Source organism: Thermobia domestica, chromosome 15 (assembly GCF_964235325.1).
Source record: "Thermobia domestica chromosome 15, izTheDome1.hap1.1, whole genome shotgun sequence".
Classification (NCBI taxonomy): Eukaryota; Metazoa; Arthropoda; class Insecta; order Zygentoma; family Lepismatidae; genus Thermobia; species Thermobia domestica.
Window position 1 is genome coordinate 71309886 of NC_137468.1, and position 16346 is coordinate 71326231.

The window sequence follows — 16346 nt, forward strand, 5'->3', positions numbered from 1 at the left end:
CGACAAGCCGTGGATACACCATTACGAAGCATCAGTCAATGGAGCACCGCCACACGTTCCCTTCTCCGCAAAATTCAGTTGCCCCATCTGGCAGCAAAGTATCGTTGACATTCTGCCTCATCCTGCTTATAGACCGAATCTCGCGTCCTGTGACTTTTGGTTCTTCCCCGAACTTAAGACCATCGGCAGCCACCACAATTCTTCGGCAATTGCATGAAAAACCTTGGCGCAAGTGTGTTGCCTGTAATGGTAACTATACTGGAAAATGATGCCACCACTTGTAGCTGAGATAGCAAGCTTTCCATTGATACTTGTACGGTGCTATCTGTGAAACACAAAGATATCATCTTGGAGGCATTACTTTCTGAATCACCCTCGTATATTGCACATTTCTGGACGTAGTAATTTTCCTTCCAGTAATCTGCATTTGAGAAGATCTATTTCGTAATTTGTGTCTACATGAATTTTATTTCATTTTATTTAGCGCAGTTAACTTCAACAGAAGGTGCTGCAATTTATGTTCAGCTAAAATTTTATTGATACACACATTATTTCACAACATTTAAAAGACGCTATTTACATTTATTACGTTAGGAACTACTTTTGAAATCATATTTAACACAAGTTGTACATATTTGTTATTTCATTATATGCGGTACATGTGTAATATTTTATATTCGCGAAAATCGCTACTCACAGATCACTGTATTCTTTGCACCTCTTCTCTTCCAAGTGTATAGTACTAGTATTATCTAGTGGAATAAATTCTTAATGATGTCTTTAAATATTGGAAGATAATTAAGTACGGCCGGGCGCAAAATTTCCGTTCACCAGGTCGCCATTGGCGACTAGAAATTTAGAGCCGGAAATCAGTGTTCAGCAGGAATAGTTTCTGCCTAAACTCACAGGGCTGCGTAGTTTCTGTTTTGTACGAAAGTAATTGTCACTGAGTGAGAGAAAACACGAAATGTGAAATCTTCACAACATTGTAATTCGCCCCTCCTTTCCCACCCTCAATCGAAATGGTTTGCCTCCTGGCGTGTCAACACGAGAGATCGTTTCCCCCGCTAGAACAGTTGGAGGGACAGCCCAGTGCTCAGAATAGATCAATCAATTACGTCACGATTTCAGTAAAATAAATAACAAAATAAGTAAATACATAAAATTAGAAAAAAATAGATATTTGCATGAGATACCGTTATCACTGGTCACTTAACTGCTTTCTCTTTTTAGCTAATCAATCAGTCAATAAATAAATAAAGATGTAGGGAGGAATTACTTCTATCTGGCCCTTGTCGTGAAATTCATCGTTAACAGTGCCTCTATGCGAATATAAAGAACCAATTAAACAAACGCGAATCGAAACAGCAATTCTTGCAAGGCTTGGAGAAGCATGCCATTCTTTGTCACTGTATCGACGTGGTAATCTTTTGGTGCCAGTCTTTTTACAACGTGAACCTATAACGAATGTAATATTCCTCTTAGTGCTTCCACGATAAAATCTATGTGCGATTTGTGTGAATCTGTTTAGTTTCCTGTGAATAATACGTTATAATTATAAAAAGTCTTTTTTTGCTAAAACTACTAGATATGTCGGGACGGCTGAGGATAAAGATGTGTGTGACAAAGACAACATCGTGCCTCAGCAAGTGAAAGGTGTTATTAGTGATACATATTCAATATGCAACCGTATATTGCTTAATTCGCCTTGCTGCTCTGCAAAGAGGAAATGGGACAATGATATTTTGCCAGTTGGGAATAAAAGAAAATTTATTAAAGATTGGATAGGTCAGTTCGAGTGGTTGTTATACGACGATTCAACAAATGTTACATCTTGTAAATTGTGTACACAGCCACCTGCCAGTAACATTGATCAGATAGAGAGCAAAAGCTTTTTGCACCTTTCAAAAGACACCTTTGCTATACATGATCAAAGTAATGTGCACCGTGAAAATGTTTCCAGTGTAAGAGCTAAAGAATGGCCGCGAATATGGTTGGATACATATTTGATTTGATTGTGCAAATGAAAGCTTTATGTACCAAAATGATAGCAATACACGGTCTTGCACACCACTTGTAATTAGCTGTGTTAGATGTGTGCCTGAAGTCGAATACGTAGAAACGTTCGACTCCGTAGTGAAAACTATTTTTAATTTTTACCATCTCTCTGCAAAGACTTCATACATTGCGAAATATAGCACAGGTTCTTGAAGAAGAAATTCTTAACCTTTCTGATATCCACACTGTGCGGTGGTTAGTCAGGAGGAGGGTTCTCTGAAAACTCTTATTAAGTCGAGGAAAACTGTTGTTATTCATCTTGAACAAGTGGCCCATGGTAAGAACAGAGATACTGGCTATCATCATTTTTGGACTGGCGAGTGCGTCTGACTTTGAAATTTTGCGCCCTGAAGTATGGTCTAAAAAGATAACTGAATTTGTGAAAGCTTCTTTACGCATTTATTACCAGTGTTACACTAATTTTTTCTACATTTATTTACGTTTAAGTCTACATTAATTTACTTCCAATAATATTCTACATATTAGAAAAGTGAATTTCACGTGAAAAGGATGTTTGTACTGAATATACTGATAATTAAAATTCTTACCTGATTGTATGGAATTCACAGGACTTCCAGGCTTCTCTACTCCATTAACAATTGTACTCTGTGGAGAACTTCTCTTGAGAGTTCCATTTGCAGTGCCTCCGGACACTATACTGGCTGTTGGTGATGAGCTATATTGTGTTACACTGGAAGACGAGCTCTGCCCTGCGTAACTGGAGGAACTTTTGGGTTTCGTGGGTGATGAAGGAGGAGTTACAATTGCTACTTCCACTTTCGAACTTCCTGAGGCGTTTTCACTCTTCGCAGTCACAGCAGTATCTTCGGGTTCTTTCGCAGCAGATTTGTCTTGCCTCTGTCTTTCTCGTAATACATGGGACTGTCGACGAGCATAGCGCTGACTGGGTCTTCTCTCAAACTGCACGGTTCGTCGAGCGCGATTTTGTTGTGTCGTTTGGAATTCCGTCTTCCCGCTGAAACAATATTAAAACATTTAAAATAAATTGTTGTCTGAAATTTACCATAATACAATAAAATTAGGGTGTAGGTTAAAAACTCCTTGAAATGATAGCATATTAAACAGCTGTAGTGACTTAACTGAAGAATCTGAAGTTAAGAGGGAATTAAGACAAGGCGAAATAACCTCAACAATACTTTTTAACATAGCGCTGGAAAAAGTAATACGACAACTCCTATTAACTCAGAAGAAACCATTTTAAATAGAACAGTTCAAATTCTAGCCTATGCAGTCGATATAGCAATCCTAGCACGAAACAGACACATACTAAAAGAAAATTACAAAGTAATGAAAAGTAAAGCAAAGGAAATAGGGTTAGAAATAAATGCAAACAAAACAAAATATATGAAACTCGAAAATTCCAAACGGACCAATAAGGATGGGGATTTAAATATAGATGTCCATACAATAGAACGAACAAGTTTAGGTAGCTGGGCACGACAATCACCGAAGACAATAAAACAGCAGAGGAGATACAGGTAAGAATAAGAAACGGAAATAAATGTTATTATGCATTACAGAATGTATTCAAGTCCAGAAACGTCAGCAGAAAAAAAAAAAAAAAAAAAAATTAAGCCTGTACAATACAATACTAAAACCAATAGTCATGTATGGTTCGGAAAGTTGGGTAATGACCACGAGAGAGGAGGAATGGTTAGTGAGATGGGAAAGAAAGATCCTGAGAAAAATATATGAACCGACCAGTAAGTAAACAGCTGTAGTGGACAGTCTGAAAGGTTTTAATTGAGATATATATATATACAACAACAGTTCCATAGAAGTTTTGTACGAATACTCTAGAAATTTAGATTTCTAATATTGAAATTAACTTAGGATAAACCATAAAAGTACATTTATTTATTATTTACACGGTATTTAATAATTCTGCATTACATCCAACAGGTCTAAAGGTTGTTATTTTAAAAGGTTGTTATTCATCTGCACAGTTCACAACGAACTGAAAATTTATTTTATGAATAATTTTGGAAGAGGATGTTTCCCATAATTTAACAAGATCTTTGTCCAAGACTTACCTCACATTTCTAGGATCTTCGATGACATTTCTGGAATTATATTCCTAAAACGCATTCAAATGACAGCTAGGGGAATTTATATTATTTACACTACATATCATGTCATCTACTACGTAGAATTGGCATTAATCGTGACTGTAGATCTATGGTCACAATCTAGCACCTGTATATATACTTTGTGGAAGTAGTTACTCCTTCCCTTAGAAAATACAGTTTTAAAATAAACGTATGATTATTTTGATCGTTCAGAGTGCATTTTCAGAAAACAACCCTTTGTTCCGTTTGCCCTTATCACTTAGAATGCCTTCTATACACTCCCAAATAATTTTCTGAAATATCAAATGACTTACAAGTTTAACTTTAAAAAAAATCAAACGTTAAGAAGAGGTTTCAAATTCTACACTTAATTATTTTTATTGCTTAAATCCGTTTCCTTTCTTTCTTCCCTGATTTAGCAGCATATTTTAAGTTCCTTTTCCTTAATTCTCCTCAAAGACATTACATTTTGAACTTTTTCAAATCTGGGACGTCATTACGTTATAGCCATTTCTCAATTTCTCTCTCACAAAGTGTTGAACCGAAAAATATTTATGTAGCTTATAGACTACGAAGTGTAATAACTCTTACCTGTAACGGAACCTGGAACCCATACGGAAGAAGTTTTGCCTTGCAGAAGGACCCTTAACCGGTGCTCGAAGTCTGAAGAATGCGTGATGTTCCACTGCACATTTCCATAAGTGCTTACAAGCTTTTTCATTGTGTAACCTGAAATATTGAACATAAAATACAATATACTGTTCAATGAAATAGTTAGTATACAACATGAGATACTGTTGAAACAAACCGTACTTCAAGTTCAGGAATCAACTCATTTAATATTCCCTGCTATTGCATTAGACTAGTAAGGTTGATTTGGTAGTTCCCAGTATTCATTTATAGTTCTGCTTTCTTTTTATATTCACGCAGAAAACAAAGTATTATTATCTTTATATATATATATATATATATATTATTACTGTAAGTGTTTGCTTACCTAAATACAAACGTGTGTTCCTGTTCCCTCCCCTGATCATCATCTTCCACAACAACCAACGTTAGCTTCTTCTTCTTAAAGTCCAATTTTCCTATTTTGGGCCTGTAATAATTTAATACATAAATAGTTATTAATTACAATTATAAAAAAACAGTAAGTGCAGGAATTTATCAATCACAAATAACTACAGAAAATCAGATATGATTGTTGTATTTTCAATTATTTAACCCGATTTTCCGTAAAGATTTACGTAACTCTCTCAAACTAGATATTTCTCCACATGCAATTCTTTAGCAATTTCTCTTTGAATTATATGAAATTATTGAGAAACGATAATACTAAGTACTTAGGTCGTAAGTGATCAGTTTATTTACGTGTAAGATTATGCATATTTCTTTAGATATCGAGAGCCTTAGAAACACGAAAAAACTGAATTAATATTTATTTCCTGTTGAAAATCTTACTATAGATACTTATAGAATGCTAAAAATTACTAGTGATTACGCAAGTTCTTTGATTCCTAAAAGGGAATGATCAGTAAGAAAATATCTGAAGGATCTCAATAAATTTGTACCCTCCAACCAGAAAGCAATTTCTTAGAAATTCTGCCATTACCGTAAACAAAGGAGGCTGGAAAATTATACTGTACATTGCATGTCACTGAAAATATCTTTCGAGTATTTATGGGCACTATTGGTATTACAGTTTGCTGCAGTGTTCTCAACTCATTGAAGAACGTATATTGATGCGGTACGTATCCCGTTCGCATAAAGTAACTTTCAGTTTTTCATACAATTTTACGTATTACTTATTTTGTGTATACAGTATATAAAAAGTGCACGTCCTGATTTAATTTAAAGAATAATCCTACTACAGTACTACTTTTACCAAAGAGGTTAAGTTGCAGGTTTACGTCTCATATAGCTCTAGTTCTCCATTCTTCCATGAAATATTACAAATACGTCAACCTCTTTCTAGGCACTTCCTTACAATTGCAGACAATTATTTATTATCTTTTTCTGTTTGTTTGTTTATTTACATAATATAAATTTGTTATAAGATCAGTGATTCATCTGCAAGAATAACAATTATCTATCCGTAACAAATGATCTATGCCTCTGTGAAATCCAAGTACCTTTGTCAACAATATAGACATAAAACTATCTAACTATTCTATGGAATATGTCAGTACAAACTTACCAAAAGAAGAGACCAATCTTTTGTGCTCCTTCAAACACAAGGATTCCCGTTGGCGTCAATCCCAAAGAGTACTCACACCCATCCTTACCCTAAAATAAAAATTTCCAATGAAGTACTGAGGTATGTAATTTAAATACATGTTAAACTAAAATATTTCGCACGTGGTGGATTAAAAAAAAAAAAAAGTAAATAAATTTTAAACAATGGTTCTAAGTGTTACAATTCGTTCCAGTGACAGTACACATACAATTGCATAGATGGAATTAAGTGTGCATACGAATACTTCCTAGTGTGCATACAAATACTATCGTGAACAATTTTTACGATACGCGTAATTTTTAGCGTCCCACGATTATGACAACGGTGGAATGAAGTATGTGGGCGGAAACGGAAGAATCCCGAGACAATCCACGTAGACGGTGTTTGTTCACCACCAAGTTCAATTTGCATGAGATGGGATCCAATCAGCGACTCCATACACCAGAGGTGAACGTTCAACCACATCTATGCATGCATAAGTTTAGTTTCGTAAGTTGACATGCTCAGTGTTATCCAAATGTAATCCAAATTCATAAACTGGAAGAGGTACTTCTCTCCGATTGATGCTAGTGGATCGAGACAGGTTTCCATCCGGTATCCCTTAAGGAAGTCTTCAATGATGTTTTAACCCTTTCAGACCTGATTTTTTGTTTACTCTCCGGTGTTATTGTTATTTTGAATTATTATTCTTTATGACTTAACAAATGAAATACAACCGTTAATTCGTTTGCGGATGTCATATTTAGAGAATTATGGACGAAACATTTTGCGTGCATTAGGGTTGAAATACGTATGTAAAATAAAAATGGGATTAATCGAACACATCATTGTGATCTATATAGTTTAGAAACTCAAAATACATCACTAAAACAAAAGGAGAATTTATTGCAAATAGCTTGTTTCGCCAAGAATAAAACAGCCTACGTGGCTGAGCTTTGTCCATTGTGATAGCCCCTGCAAGTAGTCTACAAGAAATGTGCATTGCTTCCTGACAACAGATTAAAACACCACAGAAATAGTGGAAAGTGATTTAGAAAAGTTCAAAGAATTCTGACATAAAAACCCAGCCATTTAGAATCCTCCAGAGTAATTATATTAAGCTTAAAACTTAATGTACACAAATGTACCACCAGGTCTGAAAGGGTTAAGCACAATTACTGCCATTCATATCTAAAAATTAGTTCTCCAATATTTTACATTTTATAAAATGAATACAATTTAAGACTACAGTCTCGAAATCGAAACTGCTAACTAAAGGAGAATGTAGACAGGGTGTCTACTGAAATTCCAAAATTAAATTTCGTGACCTTTTCTTTACCAAACCATAAAATTCCCTAATACTCTCAAGAGCGTATTTGGGTGCGAATTAGCCCGAATTTTCATGCATGCGATAGAAGCGTGCTTCGCTTGCGATTCGGTAGAGTCTAAAGCAGACCATACAAATTTTTGGTAGTGAAGTTTGACGTTTTATAGAACAAAATTTTCCAGTCTGTACTTTTATTTGTACAAATAAAACAAAATCGTCACCCAAAAGCTAAATTTCGTGACTTTTTCTTGACTTTCATGGCCGTTTCCTGATTTCGTGACTTTTTTGCGACTTTCGTGACCGACAGACACCCTGGTAGACGACTGTATGTGCATGCCTAAGAAGTTTGTGAGTAAAGCACCTAGCAGAGTTGATGAAAGAAGAAAAACATGCCCAACTAATGCGGTCTAGTTACTGCCAGAAGAGAGTGATGACCCTGTGATTACACCTGCCCTCTAGACATATCGTCTTGTAATATAGGTCAAATAATATAAAACTATTATTTTCCATAGAAAAAACTAACTATCCCCAAAATTACTGGGCTCTTCTACCCCCTAAAAAATAGATACATATAAAGCTAGTGTAGTAGTCATTGAGTTACTGGTCTAAGAATAACTTGCAACCTAATCGGTTTTGCCACTCCATGAACTACAAGGTTGTTCTGATAGCTGCTATATTATTCTGGCAAGTACAGTGTGCACTTCATAACTATTTGATATTGTAAATTTTAAAAGTTGCCAGTATAATATAACAGATACACTAAACGCAAGATAGCCACCTGAAAGATTTTTCATATGAAGAGAATACAAAAAAAACTGAGAAGATGAAACCCGAGAAGAGGGCTTAATACACACTTTAAAAAATCAAAAGAGAAACATAATGACGGATAAAGAGCATTAGCAATCCAGAAACCAATATTCGGCTTCTTTGCAGAGCCTTCCATTTTATCTTCATGCTCGGGCTCGCCGGGGAAATACATATTTACTTTTCTCCATCACTTCTCTGAATAATACTTTTCGATTCTTTGTGTAATAACGTCACAAGATATGGACTATTCACAAACCCAGTGGGCTGTAAGTCACCACAACTTTTAAAACAGAAAATAAACAAAAAATCACTGGACACCAAATAGCTTTATAGGTTTCAAATAATGTCCATGTGCAAAAGAACCGTTTTTATTGAAGATTACGTTACTTCAAGATATTTACAGAACTTTTCTGGAAGTATTTTAGCATAATGAAATAATATTCCTATCAGTTATCCGTGTAATCTCACCGTTAAGTCGAACAGAATTTATGAATCACAAGAAAATTACTAAAACCGAACTCCATGACATAAAAGCCCCAGATTCATCAAAAACAAACGTGATGGAATACTAGCTCATATCCAGTTATATTCAAATTTTGAACGCAATATAAAATTAAACTATTTACGTCCGCAGCTTAAAGTTAAGTAGGTTTATTTTATAATATTATCATTTGTGTTGAAATCATTAACGTTTTAAGAATACATTACTTACCAACACCGTATGCATATCCACACCGTACATCTCTAACCATTTCACTTTATTCAAGTAATTTATTTCTGCTTGGGCTGGAGTCTGACCTCTGAAAAGGAAATTTAACTCGATCAACTGTGTTACTTATGAAACAAATAAAAATATGTTAAGTTAGTTTTATTACAACAGGTTTCTGGCAGTTTAAAACATTGTATTTAAATATTAGCTATTTTGAGAGACTCACTTTATTGTTACCATAAATAAGTTTTGGAAACGTAATTCTACGCCCTTATTAATATTCACAGAAATAATAGAAAATCAGAACACACGATGGTAGATCAATTCACAATTGACTGTAAAAATCCTAACACTGAAAACAAACATAACAAACTTTTATGTGAAATGCAAAAGAAACAATCTCGGAAAGTAATTTTATTTGTAATACTAGCAGGCACAATAATGATAGAATAATACATGGCTCATTTCCCACAAGAGTGTAAGTGAACGGTTAGCGCTCTTATTTCATAACAGAAAGCCCCGGATTCGAAATTCGCATACAGACATCTTAACAAGTTTCTACTCAGTCATATTAGTCGAATGCAACACTTACTTCCCAATTTTTTTTATTTTTCAATTATACTTCTGAATATATCAAGTTGTCTAAAAAGTATTGAGACTTTGAAGGGCATTGATAATACATTTATTGCGATTTGAAAATAGCATTCTGAAACGTCTTTTTCGATGACCTGCCATTTTCCTGGTAACACCATAATCCCGTCGCAATAGAACTGCTGTGGTTTCTGGTCAAAAATTTGTGTCATCTGGTTTTCACAGTTCTCTTTTGAAACTAACTTGACACCATTTAGGGAGTTCTACAGAAACAGAACAGGATGTCTACTAAAATTCCAAAATGGAATTTCCTGACTTTTCGTGAACTTTCTTTACCAAATCATAAAAAAATTCCTAACATTTTTAAGAGCGAATTTGAGTGCGAAGCGTCTAAACCCGACCATAGACATTTTTTGGTGGTGAATTTTGACGTTTTATAAAACAAAATTTTCCAATCTGTACTTACATTTGTACAGTTTTAAAAAAAAATTGTGACCCAAAAGCTAAATTTCGTGACTTTTTCGTGACCGATAGATACCCTGCAGAAACAAAAGACTGTATGACAGTATCAGGTTCGGACTATACGGTAGATGTATTTAAATCTCTCAGCCGCCACACTTTCAATTTCTGACGGATTGTTATGTACGCGGTCCAGCGTTGTCAGTATAGTATACGACACCTTACCTGTTGACCAGTTACGGACGTTTCTTTTGAATTGCTCGGTGTACTTGCATTTAATTGTCAACTTTATAGGTTTAAGTCTATTGTTTCGCCCGGAAGCAGCAGCTCATGATGCGTGATGCCCTTCCATTCCCACCAAACGCACACCATAAATTTCCAGACATATTACGATCCGAACATGAAACTTCAATTTATAATTTAAAAGTGATTTCTCCAGAAGTTTAAGACCGTATTTATATAGAAACTTTGCAATTTCGGCAAAAATTCAGTATGTCAAAATATGGTTTCTCAAATGGAGTGAGCGTAACAAAACCAATGTCAAACGTTTTTCACAGGAGGAAGATGACTTTTAGTTGAATTCCCGGTCTTCTCAACTCCCTGAAATTTCACGGTTTTCTGGGTTTGTCGCCACCTTGGATTCATATACTTTAGATCTGGGACACTAACCCCATATCTCACTACTCTTTTAGATTGCATAATGTATAATTCTTTCTAATCTATGTTTTCAGAGCTGTACCTGAAAATAAGTGAATACTATACCTGCACTTCTTGAATTCTTCCAACGCAGCGATTTCCATTTCCTCGGTTTGATCTGGAACAAATCTAAATTCCGATACTACAGCTGGTGTGTGAACTCCTTCCTCGTAGTCACCAAGTTCAGCTACATAAACAATATAAGTAGGTTAACAAATAACATCAAAATAATAATATTTAATAGTTATAGTTGAAATACCTGTTCTTCGTACGGGAAGAATACATCTAGAAAATATTTGAAAAATATATTCGGACACTTGTTCCTTCCATCCCCGCTGGATGAGTACTTAAATCGAAATTAAATGATAAAAGCTCATTTCGATCCAAGAGCTATGTTCGAAAATTTATTTCAAACAGTACAGGTGTTAATTTTTGAAAAATAAATAAATAAATAAAAATAAAATAAACCTTCCCTCGTTAGGATACGCATTTCAATTGAAGTGTACTGATAAATACACAAGTCAACCCATGTTCAAAACTTCGTTGTAAACGGTTCAATAGTTCCCTCACTTTTGCTATTTTATGGATACAAACTGGCAAATTAAAATATTATAGAATTCCTCCGTTCTAACAGGCGAAATGTCTATAAACGTATCCGCTTATATTTAACCAGGAGTTTCTATACTAAGTTCCGCCTTCCTAACCCGAGAAGAACGTGAGACACTTTGTCATAAATTTTAATCCTCCGGTGCCCCTCCTTTCACCTTTTAAAGAAAGTTACATCACAGAAACCTAGTTCAAGGTAGGTAGTAACTATATCAAAAATTCATTTCAAACAGTTCAACCGTTTGCACGTGATGGAATCACAAATAAGATCACTTTTATTTTTATTTATACGATTAGGTCTCATCTGAAAAACGAATACAGTATTATGATAATGTACAGAATGGAATAAACAAGAATGTTAACTCTTTCGAGTGTTTAGTTTCTTTCCACTATCATCACTCCGCTATTCCTTTGATTACCATTCATTATCCTTCGGCAGGGCATAACGGTGAAATATTTAACTATATATATATATTCCAATGTTGAAAGGTATTCTATTATTAACTTTATCGTATACGTTTCAACGACTTCTTGATGTCATTCTCGGTACGTGTCCGTTAAGTTATCGGTATCATTCCTGTTCGTAGAAAAACAATACTCATAATTCGTTAACATCAAACAGCACCTTCAATTTACTCTAAAAGAACCTACTTGAATAGTTCACGCGCTGAAGAGCAATCCCACAATGCGTGGCCTCCTGTTACTGTTTTTGGTTATCAAAGTTGGAAATGCATGACCAACGTATTTTAAATCTGTGCCCATAAACTAAAGGCTTACTAGGGCTAGACTTCTCGGAAAAATTGAATAATAGAAATTATTCCCTGCTGTCGACTATGTGATCTTCAGTGTCTGTTTACAGGTGCTGTGACAAAAATTTTAAAATCACAATAGCACTCATATAACTCCAACACTTTCTTAACTTCACTCTAAAGAACTTTTTTCTTTCTCTTGAGATATTTCTGCTTCGTTTGTAATAAAATAATAGTGTAAGGCCAAATCGCTATTCATCAAAACTTGTGCTTAATTCCTTACGCTGTTGAATCTTCTGCCTTCCCGTTATTTTAAAGCAACAGAACGAAAACCCAGTGGTGTTATTGTAGAGTCCAATATTGGTTTGTTATTAGATATGCATTCCATACATATCTTTTCTTATGTAATCTTAGGTTTAGTTTTGTACAAATCTCAACTTCAGCAGTAGTCATATCCAAGCAAAACTGTTGCCAATAGTAAATTTAAAAATTTAAAAAAACATGGCATGCACCCTCTATTCCACTTTTATTGATTTACAAATATAACCAATATTATTAACTGTATAATGATATCGTTTTAGGAAATGGTACTTACATTGTAACGCAAGAGCAGCAAGTTCAATGCATGTTTGATATGGACACTCCAATCTTCCTTCCAGAATATCATTCTTCAACTGTAAGAAGAACTGGTACCTGAAACAAGTTAAATTGGTATTAGTACAGCCATATCTGCATCTTAACTATTTACTTAATAAATAGAACAGCTACAGAGCTTTTCATATTGATTTAGGTTCTTTATACTCACGTGTTTTCAATTTTACAAGTGTTCAACTTAAAATCTCTCACCTTTTATGTTTTAATCATTTCCGAACCTTATGTAGAAATTAAACTTTTACTGTAAATAAATGAAATTTATCTTTCAAAATTACCAAGTTACTATAAAATAAAGGCTCAGTACTAAATTGCTCTCTCCAATTTGTAAACATTTAATAATGAATCACACAATTTTTGTGGTCTACGAAAACTGGTAAGAGTACGAGATTGGAGTGGATGCGCTATACTGCAAATGTCTTTTTTGCACACGTCAATGTCTAAAATTCAGTAGTTTGCCAAGAAAGAAAATACAGGACAGAAAACATATAAACACAGTGATAAAAGCACTAGAGTAAAATTACCAACACAGTGGAATATTAATCTTCTTTTGCCGGGGATACGGGGCAAGAATAAATAAAGTCCCAAGTTAGTCTGAAAGATAAAAGAAGTCAGAGATTGTCAATTGAACTGGAAACAAAAAATGCTTTGAATGACAATAGACGAAGAAAGAAAGAAAAAAAAAACAGAAGAAGAAAGAAATGAATTAATCATAAACACTAAAACAATCACAATCTGGGTAGAACATGGATGTGACGGAGAAACATGACAGCTTAAGAGATCGTTCGGTAATCATCTCCGAAGTGTTGGTCAGTCTGCTGGTAGGCCAGGGTAAAATCCGCTCTAAGGTGGGCACGATGAGGACAATTCATAAGCAGATGTTGAATACTTTGTTTAGTTCCACAACCCGCACACAATGATGGGTCTTTATCACAAAGCAGAAATCCATGTGTTAAGTGTGAATTTCCAATGTGAAATCGAGTTAAAATTCGTTCCTCCTGTCGAGAAAATCTTAAGCTGGTGGTCCAGACACCAAGTGTGAGTATATGGAATTTATTGTTGACAATCTGGTCCCAATCGAGCTGCCGGTGTTGTCACTCAGCAGTCCATAGTGAATGCAGATCGTCTTGAGTATGGGAAGATCAAGCTTTCTTCCTTCATGGCCAGCATTTTGCTGCACGATCTGCCTCTTCATTACCAACTATGCCAATCTGGCTCGGAACCCAGCTGAGTTGTACCTCACATTCCTGTGCTAATAATCAATGACATGATAGGAGGATTTCCTAGACGAAAGGATGTTATTCTGCATATCAAGGAGGCTACTCAGAGTACTTTGAAATTTCAGTTGAACGTTTCACAATTATGCCCTTTAGGCTAAGGGAGACGATGATTAAGGCAAGTAAATGATGAAATGAGAGAAACGGGAGTATCTTGAGAAAACCCACGGACACGATGTTGTCAACCACAAACTTATTTAGCCGGGGATCGAACCAGGGACCCCATGTACCAGAGGTAAGAGTTCTACTACTGAGCAACTATGCCCCTTCAAAACACTCTGAGAGTCACAAAAGATTAAGATCCTGCGCATGACATGCAATGACGTAAGTAAAATTAGTAAAATTGCAAAGTTCAACAGTGAATATTGAAGAAAATGACGGAGATAAGTTAAAAGATGGCTCGTGCGCTTTAATATACAAGCTGGAAATAGAACTGGTAAGGAATGCACCTGCCGCCAAATATACCAAGATGATAGACAGTGTTTAGTTGGTATAATGTAGTTAAGTCTGGCAGATACATAAATCATGCATCCATAGTTCAACTGAGCGAGTTAAGGTACGATACAGACATAGAACATTACGATCAGCACTCAAGAAACATTGGACTACACTTTCAGATCCCTGAAGACTACACATTTGGGAGTGCTCTTAGAGAGCGATATTTTCTCTCTCGTAGATGGACTTCGAAGACAGCCGGTGACCAAACGGAAGGCCCAGAAATTGGATACTGTCAACAAAACACAAGCATGTATCGCTCAAATAAAGATCTGGATAACATGCACAACTCCGTAAGCGATAAAAATAGACAATCTTGTCGATGGAGAACAAAATCCAACCAACGTGAAAACTTCTTCACAGTGAGCTGTAATTGTCTAGTAGTAACATGAGGTCACAAGTGCGGCAGTAAATTTCCACTCCGTCCACATACATTCCATGAACAAAAGCAAATATCTATATCATACAACCATTTACCGCCACAGCAAAGAAAGTCACACTTAAGACACTGTGGATCCTACTCAATCTCCAAGAAACTGGTGTAGAAAGAAACCCATATGACCTCATACTAACCAAAGAAGTAGCTGATGTAAAATTCCATGATTCCAAGTGGTGTCGTAAGCTTTCAGGACATCGCGATGGCGAAAAGCACCCTAGATTGCACTCTCAAAATGATCAGTATTGGAACGGAAATTCCGGACACTACATTGGATACTGGAAATCAATGAGTTAATTTCCAAATACTACACTAAACGTATATTGCGCTTTATTTATTTATTTATTTTAATAATAATACAATAACTTGCATAAGCAGTTCGTTAGGCACTGGCTTTAATTAGAGCTGGACGTAGCCGATTTCCCACGTTTCAGAACAGGAAGAATATAAACTTCATATCAGACAGCAGAAAAGGATCATTCAATCCAGATACGATTATAGAGGTTTACAAGATATCGTTTGTCAGTGGCAGAAAGATTGCGAAGCAAAGCATAATGTATGGATCTGGCCCTAGTGCAGTATTTTTAGTGAAGGCAGTGGTTAAGTTCAATAGCAGTAAAAGGCAAACTGTAATCTTCATTATTTTGTGATGTAAAATGTAAGTTTACATTTTGCTCGTGCTTACAACTTGTACGAAGTCAGGTGAATAACTGGATGAACTAGAAACTGTAGCAAAATACTGGCCGAATTCATTGGCAAAAGCGTAGATGGAAGTGGAATAGCGCTGAAAACGACAAACTTTGAACCAAACAGCATTCATTGAACTATCTGCAGTTAAACTAGAGTCATAATCGTGCCAGCTACGCCGTTCCTTTATTTAATAAAGTAGCGTGCTGTGGCATGAAGGAGACCAAACTGCCAAATTGTCACCAGTAAAAACACGATTAAAGGGATGAAGTGCTCGGCGTCATGCAAGAATAGCTAATGTATTTCTTCCGATCACCAAGGGACAATACGCTTTCGAGGAACCCCATCTAACAATTGAATCGAAGCATTAGCAGAAGCTACCATACTTGCGTGAAAGGCCTCAAAAATGTTCCCTGACGGAAAGATGAGGTCTGGTATAAAGTCAAAGCTGCAGAAACCTGTCCCCAATCTGCACGGCGGAGATTGTAACGAG

At 35.6% G+C, this 16346-nt stretch overlaps 1 protein-coding gene across 4 annotated transcripts in view; it reads right to left on the reverse strand.

Moving 5' to 3' along the window:
- yrt (erythrocyte membrane protein band 4.1-like yurt) overlaps nucleotides 1-16346 on the reverse strand; it is a 73615-nt gene that overhangs the window by 34678 nt on the left and 22591 nt on the right. For all 4 annotated transcript variants that reach the window (XM_081739821.1, XM_081739822.1, XM_081739820.1 and 1 more), the window contains exons 5-11: nucleotides 12903-13000; nucleotides 11019-11139; nucleotides 9210-9297; nucleotides 6346-6434; nucleotides 5146-5247; nucleotides 4740-4877; nucleotides 2607-3034 (exon numbers count right to left, since the gene is read on the reverse strand). In XM_081739821.1, coding sequence (XP_081595947.1) covers nucleotides 2607-3034; nucleotides 4740-4877; nucleotides 5146-5247; nucleotides 6346-6434; nucleotides 9210-9297; nucleotides 11019-11139; nucleotides 12903-13000 — 1064 coding nt within the window. The remainder of the gene's footprint in view (nucleotides 1-2606; nucleotides 3035-4739; nucleotides 4878-5145; nucleotides 5248-6345; nucleotides 6435-9209; nucleotides 9298-11018; nucleotides 11140-12902; nucleotides 13001-16346) is intronic.